Source organism: Saprolegnia parasitica (genome assembly GCF_000151545.1).
Source record: "Saprolegnia parasitica CBS 223.65 unplaced genomic scaffold supercont2.50, whole genome shotgun sequence".
NCBI lineage: Eukaryota > Oomycota > Saprolegniomycetes > Saprolegniales > Saprolegniaceae > Saprolegnia > Saprolegnia parasitica.
This window is the reverse complement of record NW_012156444.1, coordinates 158078-177101: the sequence shown is the minus strand read 5'-3', so window position 1 is coordinate 177101 and position 19024 is coordinate 158078. Positions and strand designations below refer to the sequence as shown.

The following is a 19024-nucleotide window of genomic DNA, read 5'->3' as shown; positions in this document are numbered from 1 at the left end:
GACGCTCGCGAGCCACTTCGGGGACTCGGGCACAATGTAGCGGACCGCGATCGCGTAAACCATCGAGATGGCCGAAATGTACAAGACGACGCGCCATGAGACGACCTTGGTGAGCTCGAACGCGAGGAGGACGGCCAGCATGCACCCAATGGACCAGAACGACTCGAGCAACACGACCATGCGGCCACGGACGGGCGCCGGCGCGAGCTCCTGCACGAGCGTCGACGCCACCGGAAGCTCGCCGCCGAGGCCAATGCCGCCAACGAAGCGACACGCGAGGAGGAGCCCGTAGCTCGTCGCGGCGCCGCAGATCACCATCGACACCATGAAGATGAGCATCGTGAGCATGAACATGGGCTTCCGCCCGTACACGTCGGCGAGCATGCCCAAGGCGATGGCGCCAACAAACGACCCGGCAAAGGCCGCCGACCCGAGCAGCCCAATTTGGTGCCCCGAGAGCGCCGAGCCGTCGCTGTTGCGCACGTCGAGCTGCCAGCCTTTCGCGCCGAGGTACGTGAAGAGGAACGTGTCCATCGAGTCCATCGCCCAGCCAAGGCCCGTCTTCCCGAGGAGGCCCCAGTAGTAGCCCGAAATGCCGAGACAGCCGCCCAGCGGGAGGTTGTCGAGCCGATGCGCAATGCACTGGACGGACGTCATATTGGCCGAAAAAGATATACTGCGCCGTTGGGGCGTCAGAGCAGGAAAGGGTGTGTCACAAGAGCGCGGACGAGATGGAGAACGCGCCGAGCAACCACAGAAGTGACGAAAGGAAGGCCGAGCTGCCGTTGTTCGATGCAGAGATGGCTCGGTCGTGATGGCGACGTCGAGCTACTTTGCGGTAGTATGGACGAGTGTTGCATTTCGTTCGATCGGGCTGGGTTTGGCAATAAATCGTTGGCTTCCAATGACCGCTCGTCGGAAGATCGTTGCACTTGGCTGATGCGCAGGACCAGTGAAGGCGCTTGCCCGACGTCTTAGCAGGTTGTGTGCAGCGTCACGGGTCGTTGGGTCCCGCCATCCTGCTTTCTGGCCGCAAGCTCCTCCTACAACACTCGTCCCAATACAAACAACCTTGCATTCAACCTATCATTTGCGTGCGATGACGCGCGTACTGTCGATTGTTCTGGAACTGGTGATGACTGACACCAGTGGACTGACACCACTTGCAGTAGCACCACTTGCACCCGGCATCGAACCTACTACTACATCGCCCAAGTCTGCGCTCAAATGTCGGGTCGTATCTGGACGCATCGGTGGCGTTGCTCTTGACACGGTTCTGAGCGCGAAAGACCTTGGTGGGCAAAATCCATTGCACCGGTAGTATTTGAACCCACGAACGTCGAGCCACCGTCTTGGGTTGCAAATTTAAGGCAGAAAATCGCATTCAAATGACGTCCCTGTAGCGCGATGCTACGTGCATCCGAGTTGGCACTTGGTCGTTGGGTCTGGGAGACACTTGAGCTGAAGTGTACAGGGGGCATAGCGACGATCGAGCTCGACCTGCAACGCCTTCTTCTTCTCCGTCCTCGACAAAGCCATGCCTCTCAAGACGCGGTTGCAACCTGTTGATTATGCACACCAACAACAGTCGGCTAGGTCTGCGAGTTGACATGTTATGCAGTTGCCTGTGTGGAAATACCGCGCGAGCGTCACCGCTTGTAGCCGGACCTTCCGCTAGCGCACGTCATCGGGCATCCTCAAAGCCAGAGCGGTATCGTTGGCCATACATCCCGCCTGCGCAAGGTCGCTGACCACCTCGACCGTGGTGGCGTCGCGCAATTGTGTTGTTGTGAGCCCTCGTCGTCGGTAATTTTGTGGCAGCGTCTCTGCGCTTGTGCTTGGAATCCGTCGCGATGGACGCTCCCGCCGACATCTTTTAGTGCAGCGGTGCAGCCACTGGTCAACTGCAGTTGTACTAGTTCGAGGGAAACGCAATTTGGGAGACCCGGGTTCCGTAGTCGGGTATAACGACGCCCTCTGATACTCTTTTGGCGAGCATCGGTGCAGTGACAACGGTGCGGACCCACGCGTGGCCAAGCCAGCACCTTGTCCGGCGGATCGCGCTCTTGCCTTCGCCTGCCTCAATCAAGCTTCTCAACCGAGTGTACACAACCAAAAATGTTCGATTTCGCATAGTTTTATCGATTGTAATAGACAACCCACTTCAACAACAACAACGCTGCGCACCGCGGACTACCATGGCTTGTTGAGCTGCTTGTTGCCTCTTCCCAGCGTCTCGTTCAAGGGACTTGGGATTCCCTTGCCGTGCCATTGTTCGAGTCTGCGACGAAGACACATTTTGAATTCGTGGCAGAAGTAAAAGATATTTCAAACGATGCGGTCGGCGCAACGAGGCTGCCACAACGCGACTGTGGCGAAGCCTTTCCAGTCCTCTTCTGCGCCTCTGCCCCTACAGATCATCGCCTGTCTAATACCGCCTGCATTCAACCGTTGTCGCGCATACCGTCGTGGTCGATGATGGCGGCTGCGGAGGTGCACTGACGCGCACTAGTACTACGGTATTAGGCTCGGAGCGTTCACTCTACAGTAGCGGTAACGAGCGCATGGTTGCTCTTCTACGCGATCGAATCTTGGTTCCTCGGTTACAGGTTGACGTTCTTCCTTCACCGCCTTCAGCAAGGCCAATCGACAGCACAGAACAGCCTCAAGCTTCCGCGCTCGAGTGCGCTAGACGCCCCGGCCTGTCATGGCCCGATCAATGCCAAACAAACAAATACGAATAGACTCCAAGCTGTGGTCACATTGCCGTGGCAGACAACCTGTACACAACAACGAGGCAGCGGAGGTAAACGAGTGGTCGGGGACTCCCGTGCGCCTTTTTTTGCCCTGGGTGGACACGTGCTGCGTGTAGCTTCTCGTCGCCACAACTTTGTGTGCACAAGCGCTGCCTGCGACGAGATGCAACGGGTGCACCACCGAGATAGCTCACCGAGAGAATCGGGTTGATGCACCGGTGTACAGTGTACCGTGCATACCGGTTCGAACAGAACGCACTCTGTTCGACACTGTTCTTGGCCGACATGACTGGCATATTACTAAAGTGGACTTGGCCATTAGCACGCGTACGCGCCACTGATAACGACGGGGTGGAGAAGCTGTACGTAGAAGATGGACTGTGGAATCGGGAAACGGTGTACACCGGTGCACTACCCCCGTTTACAAGCCGATTGGGCAGCTCCTTCGTACGACAGCGCATAGCATGCGCAGCTAATACCGCTACCGATAGGAGTGCGCGTGTGCCAACCATCCGTTGCGATGCCTCGTTGGTCCATCGACGTCAAGGCTCGTCCCACTCTCCGCCTCAGCGTTGTCGTCGCCATCTGCGGCATGTTTATGCTACACCCAGGACCGACCCGATACCCAAGTCGAGTCACGACCGCCCATGAACCGCGCACCGTCATTTTCGCCCACCAATGACGACGGCTTCAAGATTCCAATCCGGCATTTTCGCCAGCACCGAGAACGGCAACGGCTTACAGTACACTTCGCCGGCCATCTCGAGAGGAAGGACACGCCATCGACCGTGTCGTGAGAGGAAGGACACGCGATCCAGCGCGCGACGGCACGTGCGTGCTAGCGACGACAAAGACAAGTGATGCCTGGACGAGAGCACTACAGCTTTAGCTTTCCTGGATAACGCCATGGCGCGAAAAACGGCTCGTAAGTCACGCGAGACACCTCCCGTCGCCATCGCCGCTGTACAAGTGTACCCACGGTGCTTGGCTGTCCCAGGTCCACTCAAACTAGACGTTCGTCGGGAAGGCGAGCGTCTGGTTTTTTCCCAAGGAACTTTATGTCGTCTTCGCCCATGTGCTTTTGGTGCCACCTGGATGATCCGGCACACACCTTGGGGTAGTCACGACGGTTGTGGCACGATGCTTTCCCGACGAGTCGTCGCCGCCCGACGCACCGAGGAGACGCACGCGAGCCGCTGTCCTATTCCTCTCGTTGTTGCGCAAGAGAGTCCGAGTACCTTGAGATCACTGGCTCATGTTGGACGCGTCGCTTTGAAGTCAGGCCTGTCTCTCGACGCAGCCATTTCGCGTCCCACCAGCTGGTAGCTCGCCCACTTTGCCGGTTGGTTTGCTTGGCCAGAGGGCATCATCACTTTCCAACTTGCCACGATGAGCTTCAGTGGCATGCTCTCGCCCGAGGCGCGGCGCCAGCTCACTAACGCAGCGTACGGCCAGGTCATCTCGCTCCTTCTCGTCATCACGTCCGTGTTTACGCGGTACCTGAACGATGCCAACGCGTCGCTCCCGACGTTCCAGACGCTCTTCCTCTACGGTGGCCTCACGGTCACATACCTTGTCTACCACGTCGTGGCCAAGCGCCCGCGCGTGGACCTGCCGTGGTGGTACTGGGCGATCCTCGGCCTCGTCGACGTCGAAGGCAACTACTGCGTCGTCCTCGCCTTCCGCGGCCTCTCCAACTTTGCGGTCATGGGCCTCGTCGTGCACATGACGATTCCGTTTGTGACGATCTTGAGTTTCCTCTTCCTCCGCCGCAAGTACCTCCCTGTCCACATCATTGGCTGCATCCTCGCCATTGCCGGCTGCACGCTCATCTTCCTCGCGACGACGCAGGACGGCGAATACCCGGACCAGGTCAAGAGCAACTTGTATGCGCTGCTCGGCTCGCTCGGCTACGCGGTCTCCAACCTCCTCAACGAGTATGCGGTCAAGAAGGGCGGCATTGACGCCAACATTGAGTGCCTCGGCATGATTGGTATCTGGGGCCTCGTCATCTCCATCATCCAGTTTTACTGCCTCGAGTACGACCAGTTCAAGGCCGTCGAGTGGGACGGCGCCACGATCGGCTACACCTTTGGCTACGTCCTCACCATGTATGTCTTTTACACTGTCGTCTCGGTCTTCCTCCGCGTCACGGAGGCGCTCATGTTCAACCTCTCGATGCTCACGTCCGACTTGTACGCGGCGCTCCTCATTCGCTGGATCTTTGGCAACATCGTCCCGACCTTGTACTGGCCCGCGTGGGGGCTCGAGGTCGTCGGTATCGTCCTCTACTCGCTCCGCGAGCCGATCCAGCTCCGCCGCGACGACCCCAACTGGTGGCTTAACAAGGTCTGGAACGCGATTGCAATCCGCCTCGGCCTCCCCATCAAGATGCCGGTCGATTCGCCCGCCCTGTACATCGACACGCCGACCAAGAAGGACAGCTACGTCGAGCAGCTCGCATGATGGAATGGAATAAGATCAACAACTTAGCTGTCTGTAGTCACCTCTGTTTTCCCCCACTTCAGTAAGGTTGTTCGCCGTCACGCAATCGTGTTCATGTAGCTCAGCCGACGATCGCAGTTTGCCTCGATGGCTTCTTCCCGTCCTTGCCTCTGGGATAAAAGACATCTGGCCCGTCACCGTGCAGCCGCCTAGTTCACTCAGTGTTGCCGATTGGCGGCTACCTGTCGTCCGTCGAAAAACCATGTTCTGAGTCGGCTTCGCATTACCGCCAACGTGGAACCGCATGCAGCCATGGGACACTCCTATTCGCAAACCACCACAGTCTACCCTCCCTGCCCGTGTACTAGATACTTGGTGTACAGCGACTACAAATAAGCCGACTAGAATCACGCCAGAAGGACCAGGGTCGGTCTAGTGGATCGAGTGGGCTCACAATGCTCGATTCCTTTCCAGCCAAGTACCATTTCTGTGACCCGGTGTATGGTATGGTGATCCGCAGATCGCCTGGCACAGGTCTGCAGTGGTCACTGCGTCCAGACCGATACCAAGTACGAGGAAGGGACTGGAAATGCAGGGTCCGAGGCGACTAGCAAGACTGCTGTGCGTGCACAAGATGGGTCGTGTTGGTGGTACAAGAGGTCGGTGGCGGTTGTCATCGTGGCCGCCTTACAGATCCCGTAACCGCTTGGCGACCTCGGTGAAGGACTTGAGCACCTTGAGCCCGCCCTTCTCGGCCTTGTCGCTGTCGATCTTTTGGGCACTGAGGAGGGACGTCTTGAGGTCCTTGAGAAGTGGGCAGTCGGCGCCTTCGTGGCGCTCGAGCACTTGCATCTGGTTCTTGTACGCCTATCAACCATGCTATCACGAGGCTGCATTGGCTGCGTGACAGCCTACCACGACGAGCAGCTCCTGGACTTCTTTCGCCGGCATCGCAAAGAATGTCATAAACGTTGGCTTCCCGCCGCTGTTGCGCTTGTCGACGATCGAGCCCATGTTGTCACCCTGCATACGCATCGTAAGCTCAAGAAGGCAAGATATGGGTGTACCTTGACGCTAATGAACGCGCCCGTAAAGCCGTCCAACGGCTGCAAGTCAGCCGTCTCTTCGTAGTTGGAGTCTTTCGGCGGCCAATCGAGCGCATACCACCACCTACGTGTAGCATGATGAGCCATTAGCAAGCGTGGCGCTGTCCTACCTGCAGAGAAGCTCTTGGACGAGCCGTCCCTTGAGTGTGTCGTAGAGTGCTTCGGAGCATTCCTGCTGCTTGAACGCAATGTGCGCGACCTTGCGCGTCGACTTGGTCGAAGCCGCAAGCGTCCGCTTCTCGATCTTGACATCGGCCTCCTTCTTGACCTTCTTGGAGCCATTCGCTTCCTTCTTGACTTTGGGCTCGGCCTTGACCTTGGGCTCGGCCTTGATCTTGGGCTCGCTCTTGACAGTGGGCTTCTTCTTGAACGCAGAGATCGGTTGGTCGTCGTCCTCGCTGCTGCTGCTACTGCTCTTCTTGACCTTCTTCATCGTCATGAGCGGCTTGTCTTCGTCCGAGTCCGTGTCATCGTCGACGATCTGCCGCTTCATGCTCGGCTTGGCCGGCTGCTCGCGGAGCTTGGAGAGAGGTACGTCTTCGTCGCTGTCCCTACGCATGTACACGCGTCAACCTCGACCCTCGCTTCCATGCTCCTACGTCGAGCTCATGGCGGCGCCAACGGTGGAAATGTGTGGAGTCGATTTTAGCTCAAGGGACACCTCTCACATGTAATATCCATTTCTGCAGGTCTCCAGCCGACAAAAAGCATAACAATTGTATACCATAGTCAACTCAGGCTTGACCAATGCGTATCTCTATCAATGTATACAATACATTGTTACTGATAAAACGTGGCACGCTGCACACGCACGGATCCTGAAACACGCAACCTGGAGGGCCTTCATGGCCTACAGCACGAGCTGCGCCAACGGTCGTCGCACCATTGCCCTCGCAACCTCATGCGGCACAACATGTGCGCCGATTCGGTGCAATTCGTGCATCGAGGACGAGAACGACGACGCCTCCCGCGTCACGCTCCGTCGTCGCTTGTGCAACGCAAGGCGCTCCTTGGCGTGACAATGGTAATATGCTATCAAAAACATGCCGATATCACTCCATCAAAGCCTCAAACGACTATGCATGCAAGTTGACTAGTGTGCTCGCCGACGTCGCGCTCAATAAGCGCTGTAACTGCGCCCCGCTGAGCGAGATCCTTGTGCGCCAGCGCTGGCGCCTGCTGGTCCACGTGCTGTGCCTGAAGGATGGCGTCCCTGGTAACGCTGCCAATGTCCGTTTCTTTCCCCGCCCGAGGTGCCCCGTTTTTCAGGCCGTACCAAGATCACGTTGCCGATGGTCCTGCACGGAGACAGCAGTCGCTGACGCCACCTTCATCACTGGCGTCTCTCGAGGACCGCAACAAACTGCATGCCTCTGCCGCCGATCGCAATGGCTGAAAGGCCTTTACGGAGCGTGTCGTCATGTGCCTCTCTCGCGGCTGCGAGCGCCCCCGGGCGACTCCAGAAGAGCACGACGCGCCCCCGCCTGCGCTACTGACCAGCGAGCGAATGAAGATGAAGAAGGAGATTGCTTCGTAGTATGCTACGTCTGTGTGAGAATGAAGCTGACACGAAGCACGTTGATATACACGCGTACTAGTGATCCGTCACGTCTTGGAGCTCGAGGTGCTCCACAGCGGCTGCTGGTCGCGTCGTCGTCGCCTGCGCAGTATCGTGCGGCACCACACGTGTCTTGGGCTGCAGCTCTCTTGACATGGACTCGTTCGACGAGAGCCACATTTGCCGCAAGTGGCCCGGTGACTTGGGCTGCGCGCCGTGCAGCTGGATGAGCTCTCGCACGCGCCGCGACCGGACATTCTGCCACAGTTCGCTGCTTGGACGTCGACGTCGATGGTGGTTGGCGGCCTCGTTTCCTACGTTATTTTGTTTGAAAATCGGTGTCTCATTTTGGATGGAGTCGTACGCTGGCGGACGTGCGCGAAAAAGAAGATTTTACGCTCGTCTTCCGAGAGCGACTGGTGCCGCTTGGCATGGCAGTGGTAGTACACTGTCAGAAGCATTGCTGTAGCGACCGCGACGAGCGACAGAAAGAGGCTGTCATCTTGACAAACCAAGAGCGAAATCCAGCAAAGACCGAACACACAAATGGCGTAGACACCTGCCTGGCGGCCCAGTGGCGACACGAACTGGCGCTTGAGCCCTGGAAACTTGGCGCGGAGGAATACATACCCGTACGCGTGGGCCATGTATGTCGGCATCGCAAAGAGAAAAGACACATTGTATAGATTCCGACCCAGAAGCGGGACCGCCCGTGCAAGCCCTGCCGCACCAAAGCTCAGGACACCACAGAGCAGTAGCGTTCGCGGGTAGCAGTTGTAGCGCAGCAGCGGCCGAGCCAAGTGGCGATCGACCAAACTCGACTTGGCGAGGCCCGTAAGAGTGTTGGACGACGTGAGGACGAAGGCGCCGATCGCAGGAACGATGAGCAGCAGCGAGACGAGGGCAGCAGACGAATCACTGATACCCAGCACCTCCCGAAAGCCTAGCCATCGCTTCCATATGAGCGTACCATCCTCACTTCCGCTCGCAGCATACCTCGCGTCAGACCCCCCGCTGTCGTCGCGGGCGGTACGATGGCCGAAGTGGCAAAGACCAGCGCACTGACAAGAAGGACCGAATACGACGCGCGTGCTTGACCCACAGGCAGAATATGGACGGGCCGTTGGACGTAGTCGGCAAACGATGCGAGTGCGTCGATGCCGATAAAGCTGTGGGTGTACAGAGGCAGCAGCTGCAGGAGGGTCCAGCCGCTGTCGGACGACGCCGCCTTCGATGAGCTCGTCGCATCGTGCAGGGCGCGCCAAACGCCAGCGCAGTAGAGCGCGAGAAGACCAAGACCGAGCACGACGACACCGGCTGTGAGGTGCCACAACCACCGGTTCTGAAACACGTGAAAGAGCACAGCGGCAGTGATCGTCCCCAACAAAACCAGCGGCACAAACTCGTCACCGATCGTCGGTGCCACGAGGTCGCCCAGCGTTAGCGTGAGCGCACTCGTGTACAAAATGTAGTAGAGGCACTCGCACGCGCCAACGACAAAGCCGAGAAAGTATCCAAGCGAGCACCGGCTAAGGCCAAAGACGCCGCCGCCAAAGGGCAGCGCGCTCGAGACTTCGGCCATGCTCACGGTTAAGGCCACGTGCGCGGTACCGATGATACCGAGGCTAGCGATTTGGGCGGCCAAGCTCGAGGCGGCGCCGGCGGCCCACCCCGTGGACGAAGCCGCCCAGCGTCAGCACCGTCCCGAGCGCCCACACCTCGATCGCCGATGCCCTGTAGCGCCCGCGCTCGTCGTCAATGTGGCTGTTGCTCACGCGACGCGCCGCGACCGCGACCATGCCGAGTGCGAAGCAGCGTGTCAATACATATATATTTTTAGTCTGGACCCCGACCCCTCGTAATGTGCGGGAGCCAATGAAAGCGCAAGAACTCGAGTAGCGTTGTCCGTTCTGGTCCAAGGTGCATATTTTCATTTATGCACCCTTGGTCCTGGTGTGAATAGAAACTCATGAAAACAAACTGATAGAGCTCGCACCAGATCGCGCGCTATTTCGGGTCGTTTGTTTTGGTGGTCACGAGAGCGCAGTATTCATAGCACCGTTGTAGACAGGCGGTTGTTCGCACACACTATCGGTTGCAGCCCCATGAAGGTCGATGTGACGTCGACCGCCGTGGGCCCCGGGGCGTCGACGCTGCAGTACCACGCGACCAAGTTTGACATTTGGGCACTGGGCATCACGATGGTGCTGGGCGGACAGCTCTTTTCGTGGAACGCGGGGCTGGTCGCGGGAATCGTTAGCAACGCGGTTGCTATCCTTGTGCTCGGTGTCGGGTACGTCTGCCTCGTCTTGTCCATGGCCGAGATGACGTCGACGCTGGCTTTCTCGGGCGGCGCGTACGGCCTCACGCGCTGCTCGATCGGCTTCTACGCTGGCTGGGTCATTGGCTGCTGCGAAGCGCTCGAGTACATAGCGTACACGGCGAGTGCGGTCCTCACGCTAAGTGACATGTTGTACATTGCCTTTCCGACGCTCCACGCCGACGTGGCCCCCGTGCTGTGGCTCCTGACCTACGGCATCTGCAACGTACTCTTGGCGTGCAGCGATCGGGTGTTTTGGCTCGTCAACCGCTTCTTGGCGCTTCTCTCGTTGATGCTCGTGCTCGTCTACCTCGGGGGTGCCTACTCGCTCAGCGAGTTTTCCCATCGCGTCACGAGCGATGCCAACCGGCTTGTCGTCGGCGGCGGCGTCGAGTTCCTTCGCCGCCTCCCGTTTGCTGCGTGGTTCTTTGTCGGCATTGAAGCGCTTAGCACTGTCTGCAACGTGGTGCCGACGCCCAAGGAGGTCATTCCTCTAGGCCAAGTGGCGTGCGTGCTCACGCTCTTCGCCCTCGCGGTGCTCGTGTTTACAGCTGCCGTCGGTGTCGCGCCCGACGTGATGAGCATAACAACCGACGTGGCCGTGCTTTCGCGGGGTGCGATCTGTGACGATGCCAACGATTCGGTTTCTATCCTTTATATGCATAGGCTACGAGCGCATCCTGCATCTCTCGCCGGCCGACGCCATGATGCTCTCGATCCCAGCGACCTTTGCAACCATCTTTGGCTTTGTCCTGGCCTACTCCAACATCCTCGCGGCCATGGCGAGCTCGCACCTCTTGCCGGTTGTGCTGACACGGCAGTTGGGATGGAGCCATACCCACCCGATCGCAACGCTACTCGGGTCGCTGCTCGGGTTTGGGATGTGTTTTCTCGTCCGCGAGTTTGAAACGCTGCGGGACGAGCTCTTCAATATCGGCATGGTGCTTGCGTTCGCGGCATACGCCGCTCAGTGCGTCGGGTACATGTACCTCAAGCAGCGCTTTGCCCACCTCCCGCGCGCCTTTCGGAGTCCGCTCGGCGTGTACGGCGCATTTCTGTCGCTGACGATTTGGCTCGTCAACATCGTGTCCGTGCTTGCCTTCCAAGACCACGTTGCGTACAAGCTCCAAGTGCTCGCGGGGTTGCTCCTGCTGCAGAGCATCTACTACCACATGTACGCCAAGCACAAGCAGCAAATGTCCGAGGACGAGCGCAAGGTGCTCTTCTTCGCCCATGTCGCCAACGGTGCGTTTCGAGTCCGAGTAGTACGATTTAAACTTGCACAATCTGTGCCTAGCCAACGACGCCAAGCGAAAGATGAACCGCAAGAGCCGCAGTCGGATGTCGTCCACGATCGAGCGCGTCGTGCGACGCATCGTGGTGTGGCCCCACGCACGCAATAAAGTTAGCGTCATTGCTCCGTCGACAAGACCCAGCATCAACACGATGCCCTGCAAAAATGGACACCGGTAGTCTCTTCGTCAATTAAAAACCAATCGATGTATCGCGAATAAATGCATTTTCTATCTATCTATCTATCTATCTATCTATCTATCTATCTATCTATCTATCTATCTATCTATCTATCTATCTATCTATCTATCTATCTATCTATCTATCTATCTATCTATCTATCTATCTATCTATCTATCTATGCTGCACAGCATCAACCGATGGCTGGTGGTCGCGACCACACCCGATGCCACAAGAGCTCGAATTGAATGAGTCGACCCATGCCGTAGGGCTCTTGTTTTCGGGAAGATCGATAGATAAATAGATGTAGATAGATGTAGATAGATCGCTCCTTGATCCGCATTGTACCAGTGTTCCAGTCTCATGAACATGCACGTGTTTCGCGTTGTCTTAGTTGTTGCCGAGATTTCGCATACGCAGAGGCTAATACATGTAGTAGAAATATCTTCTTCCTTTCCATTCGCTCGCCGGGCCGTGACTGCGCGGGGGCGCCTCTTGCTCTTCTGTAGTCGCCCGACAAGTGTCCTAACCGAGCAAAATGTGTCTTAATCGTGCTGACATGATAGACTGGGTAGCTTCCGATGCTACAACGCCTGCATGCACCACGTCGAGCCAGACACATCCACGTCGTACATACGACATCCGTGTACAATATGAAAAGGACACTCTATTCGTCACGTATACGGACGCGGGATATGGACATGACGTGTCGTCGCCTTATCGCAGCAAGATCATTTTGCGAGTTTCGATGAGCGCGTTTGTGCGCAGGTCGCTTTGCCACCAGCTTTCTTTTCGCTCGCATCGGCGTCAAGCACTTGGAGCCAGGAGCGCGCAATGTGCTGTAGCTGCGGCAGCGAGGCGGGCGCACTCGGGTACGCTTCGCACTCGTCCCGCAGCTCCTCCACCTGCCGATCGAGGTACAGAACCAACCAGCGCGTCGACGTGAGCTTGAGCGGCAGCGACAGCGATGTGGTCGATGGAAACACCGACCACGCATGCGTATAATCGGTTTGCGCACCCACAAAGTCGCGCACCAAGTTTTTCCGATCGCCTTGCCGCGTCCACGCCTCTTGGTGGTGCGGCGGCGACGGCGACGACGCGACGAGCGCAGCGTCGCAGGCGTCCGCAGCCGCCGACTGGGTCTCCTCCGTATAGTTGGCACGGACCATGGCTTGGAGCGACGTTGTGCAGGCCGTCAGCGCGCGTTCAATGGGCGCGGGGTCGACAACCATCAGTTCCATCTCGTCGACTGCTTCGACACTGTACATCGAAGCGTCGGCCTCTGTCGTGGGCTCAGCGTTGGCCACCGTTGTGGGTTCGGTCGTTGCTGCTGCGGCTTCTGGCTCTGCGGCTTCAGACTCTGCGTCTTTTGGCTCTGCGGCTTCTGGCTCTGCATCTTCTGGCTCTGTGGCTTCTGGCTCTGCGGCCTCTGGCTCGTCCAATGCATTTTGTACCGTCGCCGGCTCGAGCTCGTGTGGCGACTTCAGAGCTGGCTCGTCTTGCGTGGCGTCAAGAGAAGCCAGCGTATCGAGCTGGCTCGTCTTGCGTGGCGTCAAGAGAAGCCAGCGTATCGAGCGTCGCGGCCTCGTCCAGCAGCGTGTTGGCGTCAGCAGGCAGCGACGAGTTGTCGTCGTCGTCGTCGGCAGAAAGGGCAGCATCGCCGTCGAACGTGATGGCGACTTCGACCACATCCTCAATGACGGTCGTCTCGTGCTCGGCCGCCTCCTGCGAGACGGAATCGTCGGTATCGGCCGCGGTCGTTGTCGCATCGAGCGCGTCATGGCTCTCACCGACCTGTGTTGATGGCTCTTCCTCCGGCGTTGTGTCAACGGGCGTCGGTGGCTCGACCTCGGAGGCGTCGGGCTCGTCCGTGTCCGAGGTCACGGACGCGTCATCGGGGTCTGCTTTGTCTTGAGTCGTGATATTGCTGCTGTCATCGCTCGGAACGGCTCGGTCAACGCCGTACTCGTCCACCGCTATCGCATCATGCAGCGCCGAGTAGAGCGACGGCAGTACTACTGTCGCCCCGAGGTCCTCAAGACGCGTCCATGCCTCGGTCAGCGTCGCGCCCTCGGAATGCACTTGGTAGATGATGGATCCTTGGACGGCGCAGATGAGAACGCCAAGGAAGAAGCCGAGTCGGCGCCATGGGTTCCGGCGCAGTTCCGCGTCCAAGCGCGCACTCGGCAATGGCTGCGCCTCCGAGTCAATGCGCGAGCCGTACTGGCGCTTCCACTTGGCATTTTTCCGCTCGAACTCCTTCTCCCAATTGGCGCGGTCGGCCTCGTCCGCCCAGAGCGTCTCGTCGACCATGGCGTCGTCCACCTCGTCGTCGTCGTCGTCGTCGTCGTCATCCGCGTCAGCATCCGAGGCTTCTGATGGTGCATACTCTTCGTCGCCGTCCTCGTCGTCCTCGAGCTCAAGCGTCCGGAAGGCGACGCCGTCGTCGCTGTCGCTGCTCGCGTTGGCGTCGTGGCCCCAGATGCCATCGGCCGGCGTTGCCATTGTTGCGGCAGCAACCGGTGGGCGGAAATGGTGTGTGATATAAAAACGCCGCATTAAAATAGTGTGATAAACAGGCAGCCTCAACACGATGGCGTCCTTGGTCCTCTGCGGCAATTCTCTTTTCCTCTTGACCCAAGCGACGCGATCACGACCCCGAGAGAGGTGGTCTTATCCGGAGCCATTGGCTGCTACTAGCGTACGTCGTTGGTCCAGTTTGAGGACGTAGCAGCGCGCAGCTTCCGCTGTGCACAAAGTAGCTGGAACACGGCCTCCTGTTGTCCGCGGGGATGCGATCAAGGAGCCTGCAATCTATACTGCAGAGTCAAAGCTGTTGAACGATACTTGATAGAGTGATGATGGCCTCACGCCGTGCCTTTGGGAGTTGTGCAGGTCTCTGGTGGCGCGTGATTAGTGCAGTGGAAGGCGACTGAGCGACAGCGACCATGTCTTGGCCGGCTTCGTTGACGCCTTGGATGCAGTCTCGCAGTTGAAAAGCAATACACGCGGATCTTGTTGACGCCAGCTCGACCCCCGAGGTAGACGCTACGGACGTACTACCCCTGCAACGGGCAAAGGAAGCAAAGGAACAAGACACATGTCGGGTTGAGATATAACTACGACTTGATGGCGCGATAGGCATCCCCTGGCTACTCGACTAGTGTGATCTAATGTTCGTGGCCGGCGCTCTTGAGGTCGTTCATGTTGGTGCCAGCAATCGGCTCGCCTAGCAAGTGGACGATAGCACCGAGCGGTCAACGCAGCCGCCGTCGTACCAAAGAGGCGCAGGCTCGAGAGCGCTGAGATGTCGCCGCCATTGTTCTCTTCGATAAAGAGCTAGAGCGAAAATGAGCATGTAATAGAAGCGGATCGTCCTACCGTCAAGGCCGAGACGCGCTGGAACTTGACAAAGCGGAGCTCGATCGGTGACCCCGATGCGAGCTGCTCGTCGTTCAGCTCGAGTTGCTGCACAGGCTCAATGTCCGCAACGTCCGAGAAGCCCTGCCCATATATTTGAGCGTCATGCGCATGCTGGGACAACATGTAATATACCAGGTTGTTGCGGTTCACAAACAGCTTGAGCACACGCGGCGCCGAGTCTACGTATGGCTAAGCTCGATGTAGACATGGGCGCCTACCGTCCGTGGGCGCCTTGAGCGCAATCGAGTGGATCTTCACGGCCTCCTTGAACTCCAAGTGGATGATGAGCTGCTCTAGATGCGCAAGACGACTTGAGGCCATGCCATGGGCATGCGCTGCGTACCATCGGCCTCGCTCTTGAGGAGGAGCGTGCCATCGCCGATGAAGAGGTTGGCAAAGCCATAGCTCGGGTCTTCGTTGAGGCAGTACGAGTTGGCCTTGTCGAGCTGCTCGGTGAGGTCGTCAAACTTGCGGACGGACATGGCTGGAATTGCAATCTGGGGCAGCCGATTCTCCAAAAATAGTGTGCATTTATTCCTTGAAATAGACTGATCAACACTACCAAGGTATTGGTACTTCTTTATTGGTTTTATATAGTGTGTACAGCACCATATTTGCACCCAATAGTGTGAACGATCAACTTCTCTACAATGATGAGTACCAGTATAGTGTTATACCTTCCGGGCTAATTTCACCCAAATGAATTGCTCTCCATGTGCATTTCGGAGCACCAACAGCTTCGTTCCTCGCCACAAGGTGGTGCAATAGCCTTGCATATCTACCGGTCATGCGGCCGCTCGTGGTGGTAAACGTAACACAGTGCATGGCACGACGCCGCCTGCCGCAATGCCTCGCCCGATCCCACACAAAATTGGGTGTTTTTGAAGCAGAACGCCATGTGGTAGCATGTATTTTCAGAGGTTCTCTTGAAATACATATCGAAAGGCTACAAAAGATCGCGCATGGGCGATGCAGGCAGCGACATGCTCCTCGAACGTACCGCACGGCCGCCGTGGCTCGCCGACGTCGACGAAGAAGCCGTCGACTACGACCACATGTCGGTGCGCGCCGAAGACACTCTTGTGCGCTGCAGCGGGATTCTGCGCGACGGCGCACGCTGCACAAGGACGTGTGTCGTCGACCGGTCCCAGCTATTGTATCCGCCCCATTCCTATTGCTACAAGCACCATGGGCAAGCCGCGGTCACTTCGCATGGCTACGCACCCCTCGTCGTCTCGGATTTGCAAGTACCACCCCCTACTCGGCGTCCATGCGTTTGCAGCCACTGGACCAGCCTCGCGATGCTCTTCGTTTGCAGCTTCTCACTGGCTGTGTTTTGCTTGGTCGTGGCGCTGGCGCTCCACGAGCCGACGTTGGGCATCCTCAGTGTCACATTCTTTGCCGTGCCAATCGGATTGCTCGGCTACTGTCTCCTCCAAATGATGATGCATGCATTTCTGCCACCCCCGCCACCACTCGATGCCACGGACCTCTTACTTTGACTATGCTACACCCCGTGGTGGCACATCACTTGGACGTCTGCGATCGGTCGCCCGCACGAATGGAGCGACGCCAGATTGGTGGCTCTATAAAGATCTCTATATGACCAACTTCAGCTTTATCCATGTTGAACCCGACCGGTCGTGGCCTACCACGGCGCCACGTGGTATGGCGTCGCATCCGGTTTTATGACTCATTCTAACCGGATGCCACGAGGCGAAAAGATTTTTTCCGCAGAGAACTCATTTGCCATTTTGCCGCGCTGCAGCCATGCCCCGCCTCGAGACTGACGTGAAGCTGGACTTCAAGGACGTGCTGATCCGCCCCAAGCGCAGCACGCTCAAGAGCCGCTCCCAGGTCGACGTCTCCCGCACCTACACCTTTCGCAACTCGGGCCGCACGTGGTCCGGCGTGGTACGACGATCGTCTTGCAGTCACCAGCAGGGGCTCATGCTGCTGCATTAGCCCGTGATCGCTGCCAACATGGACACGGTCGGTACGTTCGAGATGGCTGTCGCGCTTGCCCAGCACAAGTGTATCACGTGCGTCCACAAGCACTACTCGGTCGACGAGGTATGTAGCATCATCCTATGACTGCAACACTGCACGGACGCTCACGCGATGGGGTGTATAGTGGGAGGCCTTTGGCGCAGCGCACCCTGACGTGCTTCCCTTCGTGGCCGTCAGCGCCGGCACGAGTGCGGCCGACTTGGAGCGAGTCTCGAGCGTCCTTGCCAAGCTCGACGCGATCTCGTTTGTGTGCCTCGATGTCGCCAACGGTACGTTCTCTCATCATCGTGTTGTTGAACGCATCCTATCAATAGGCTACTCGGAGATGTTTGTCGAAGCGGTCCGCCGCGTCCGTGAGGCGCACCCGACGCACACCATCATCGCCGGCAACGTCGTGACGGGTGAGATGGTCGAGGAGCTCCTTCTCAGTGGCGCCGACATTATCAAGATCGGTATTGGTCCGGGCTCGGTCTGCACGACGCGCAAGCAGACGGGTGTCGGCTACCCGCAGCTCTCGGCTGTCCTCGAGTGCGCGGACGCCGCCCATGGTCTGCGCGGCCACGTCATCTCGGATGGCGGTTGCACGTGCCCCGGCGACGTCTCCAAGGCGTTTGGCGCCGGCGCCGACTTTGTCATGCTCGGCGGCATGCTCGCGGGCCACGACGAGAGCGGCGGCGACGTGCTCGAGCTCGGCGGCCAAATGTTCAAGCGCTTCTACGGCATGAGCTCGTCCGTCGCGATGAACAAGCACGCGGGCGGCGTGGCTGAGTACCGGTCGAGCGAAGGCAAGGCCGTGACCGTGCCGTACCGCGGCCCCGTCGACGGCACGATCAAGGACATTCTTGGCGGCGTCCGCTCGACGTGCACGTACGTTGGTGCGAGCCAGTTGAAGGAGCTCAGCAAGGTCCGGATCCAATGGAATCGATCGCATCTCACGCCTTCTGTTCTAGCGCACGACGTTCATCCGCGTGACGCAGCAGCTCAACGAGGTGTTTGGCAAGGCGCCCAACGAGCAAGAGCTCGCGCAACGCGCCCAAGACCACCAACTAACCATGAAGCCAAGCTTAGAAGCCTGACGGCAACGTCGCTGGATGTTGCCGTACTACCACTTAAGTTGATAAGATGAATCCTGCATGTAATACTCTGCATCATCTCTATTGTCGCTCCTGCTGCTGTGTTGGTTGTTGTTGAAGTGGGTCGTATCCTGTGGCGTGGTTGCGCCACGGCTGTTTACCCGCGATCTTGCAATCCGGAGACCGTTTTACCTACGTTTAAACATAAAACGTCTCGGGTCAAAAACAGAATCCGAATACAAACGTCCATACAAGGCAAAATTCGAAGGCTGGCCCCGAGTACGTTAAACTCGGTACACGATGGGCGCAGCCTTGCTGCTGTCGCAGCCGACGAGCAGAGTGCTTTCAAAGCCCTCAGAAGGCGACATGACGCCTGGGGCGGACGCGGTGGCTGCGCGCCCGACGTTGAACGCGTCGGTTAAACGAGTCGAACCGGGGCGAGGTTCATCCGGATGAACCAGTGGTGTTGCTGGTATGCGTTTTCAGAGGTATTGGCCGTCGAAGCTAAGACCACACAAACCCGTCATCATGTCCAAGTCCTTGGGCGTCCCGCTGAGCCTGCTCCATGAAGGCGAAGGCCACACGATCACGCTCGAGCTCAAGAACGGCGAGATCTACAAGGGCCACCTCATGGAGGCCGAAGACAGCATGAACTGCCAGCTCAAGGACGTGACGCTGACGGGCCGCGACGGCCAGCTCAGCCGCCTCGAACAGGTCTACATCCGCGGCAGCCAGGTCAAGCTCTTCATCCTGCCCGACATGCTGCAAAAGTCGCCGCTGTTCAAGAAGATCCAGGCGCTCAAGAAGCCCAACGACAAGAAGGCCAAGAAGGGCAAGGGCCGTGGGCGCGGCGCGGCGCC

At 58.2% G+C, this 19024-nt stretch overlaps 11 protein-coding genes across 11 annotated transcripts in view; 5 read left to right on the top strand and 6 right to left on the bottom strand.

Moving 5' to 3' along the window:
* The window catches only part of SPRG_20839 (hypothetical protein), a gene marked incomplete at both ends in the record, with an annotated part of 3572 nt that extends 2915 nt beyond the window's left edge, over positions 1–657 (bottom strand). The window contains one exon of the mRNA XM_012349148.1: positions 17–657. Coding sequence (XP_012204538.1) covers positions 17–657 — 641 coding nt within the window. The remainder of the gene's footprint in view (positions 1–16) is intronic.
* Positions 658–4139: 3482 nt separating this feature from the next.
* Positions 4140–5298, top strand: SPRG_09667 (hypothetical protein). Its single transcript, XM_012349092.1, has one exon. It carries the CDS (start codon positions 4146–4148, stop codon positions 5220–5222), a length of 1077 nt encoding a protein of 358 aa, XP_012204482.1. The 5' UTR covers positions 4140–4145; the 3' UTR covers positions 5223–5298.
* Positions 5299–5791: 493 nt separating this feature from the next.
* SPRG_09666 (hypothetical protein) lies at positions 5792–6938 on the bottom strand. The gene is made up of 5 exons (XM_012349091.1): positions 6907–6938; positions 6418–6858; positions 6269–6371; positions 6117–6224; positions 5792–6068 (listed from the first exon to the last, which is right to left on the bottom strand). Exons 1-5 carry the CDS (start codon positions 6915–6917, stop codon positions 5889–5891), a joined length of 843 nt encoding a protein of 280 aa, XP_012204481.1. The 5' UTR covers positions 6918–6938; the 3' UTR covers positions 5792–5888.
* Positions 6939–7901: 963 nt separating this feature from the next.
* On the bottom strand, positions 7902–9447 carry SPRG_09665 (hypothetical protein; the record flags this gene model as incomplete). The annotated part of the gene is made up of 3 exons (XM_012349090.1): positions 7902–8179; positions 8230–8808; positions 8862–9447. 3 exons carry the CDS (start codon positions 9445–9447, stop codon positions 7902–7904), a joined length of 1443 nt encoding a protein of 480 aa, XP_012204480.1.
* A 523-nt stretch (positions 9448–9970) lies between these two features.
* SPRG_09664 (hypothetical protein) lies at positions 9971–11703 on the top strand (the record flags this gene model as incomplete). Its single annotated transcript, XM_012349089.1, has 3 exons — positions 9971–10799; positions 10852–11430; positions 11483–11703. The coding sequence occupies 3 exons, from the start codon at positions 9971–9973 to the stop codon at positions 11656–11658; spliced, it is 1584 nt and encodes a 527-aa protein (XP_012204479.1). The 3' UTR covers positions 11659–11703.
* A 602-nt stretch (positions 11704–12305) lies between these two features.
* Positions 12306–13151, bottom strand: SPRG_09663 (hypothetical protein). Its single transcript, XM_012349088.1, has one exon. It carries the CDS (start codon positions 12924–12926, stop codon positions 12390–12392), a length of 537 nt encoding a protein of 178 aa, XP_012204478.1. The 5' UTR covers positions 12927–13151; the 3' UTR covers positions 12306–12389.
* Positions 13152–13167: 16 nt separating this feature from the next.
* Positions 13168–14163, bottom strand: SPRG_09662 (hypothetical protein; the record flags this gene model as incomplete). The annotated part of the gene is made up of 1 exon (XM_012349087.1): positions 13168–14163. The coding sequence occupies one exon, from the start codon at positions 14161–14163 to the stop codon at positions 13168–13170; it is 996 nt and encodes a 331-aa protein (XP_012204477.1).
* Positions 14164–14756: 593 nt separating this feature from the next.
* Positions 14757–15589, bottom strand: SPRG_09661 (hypothetical protein). Its single transcript, XM_012349086.1, has 6 exons — positions 15425–15589; positions 15300–15374; positions 15214–15260; positions 15040–15162; positions 14937–14997; positions 14757–14887 (listed from the first exon to the last, which is right to left on the bottom strand). The coding sequence occupies exons 1-6, from the start codon at positions 15561–15563 to the stop codon at positions 14829–14831; spliced, it is 504 nt and encodes a 167-aa protein (XP_012204476.1). The 5' UTR covers positions 15564–15589; the 3' UTR covers positions 14757–14828.
* Positions 15590–16043: 454 nt separating this feature from the next.
* SPRG_09660 (hypothetical protein) lies at positions 16044–16688 on the top strand (the record flags this gene model as incomplete). Its single annotated transcript, XM_012349085.1, has 1 exon — positions 16044–16688. One exon carries the CDS (start codon positions 16044–16046, stop codon positions 16581–16583), a length of 540 nt encoding a protein of 179 aa, XP_012204475.1. The 3' UTR covers positions 16584–16688.
* Positions 16689–16800: 112 nt separating this feature from the next.
* Positions 16801–18200, top strand: SPRG_09659 (GMP reductase). Its single transcript, XM_012349084.1, has 5 exons — positions 16801–16995; positions 17047–17154; positions 17216–17360; positions 17406–17995; positions 18042–18200. The coding sequence occupies exons 1-5, from the start codon at positions 16852–16854 to the stop codon at positions 18165–18167; spliced, it is 1113 nt and encodes a 370-aa protein (XP_012204474.1). The 5' UTR covers positions 16801–16851; the 3' UTR covers positions 18168–18200.
* A 438-nt stretch (positions 18201–18638) lies between these two features.
* On the top strand, positions 18639–19005 carry SPRG_09658 (hypothetical protein; the record flags this gene model as incomplete). Its single annotated transcript, XM_012349083.1, has 1 exon — positions 18639–19005. A coding segment is annotated over one exon (367 nt), but the record flags the coding sequence as incomplete, so codon positions are not given.
* Positions 19006–19024: the final 19 nt, after the last annotated feature.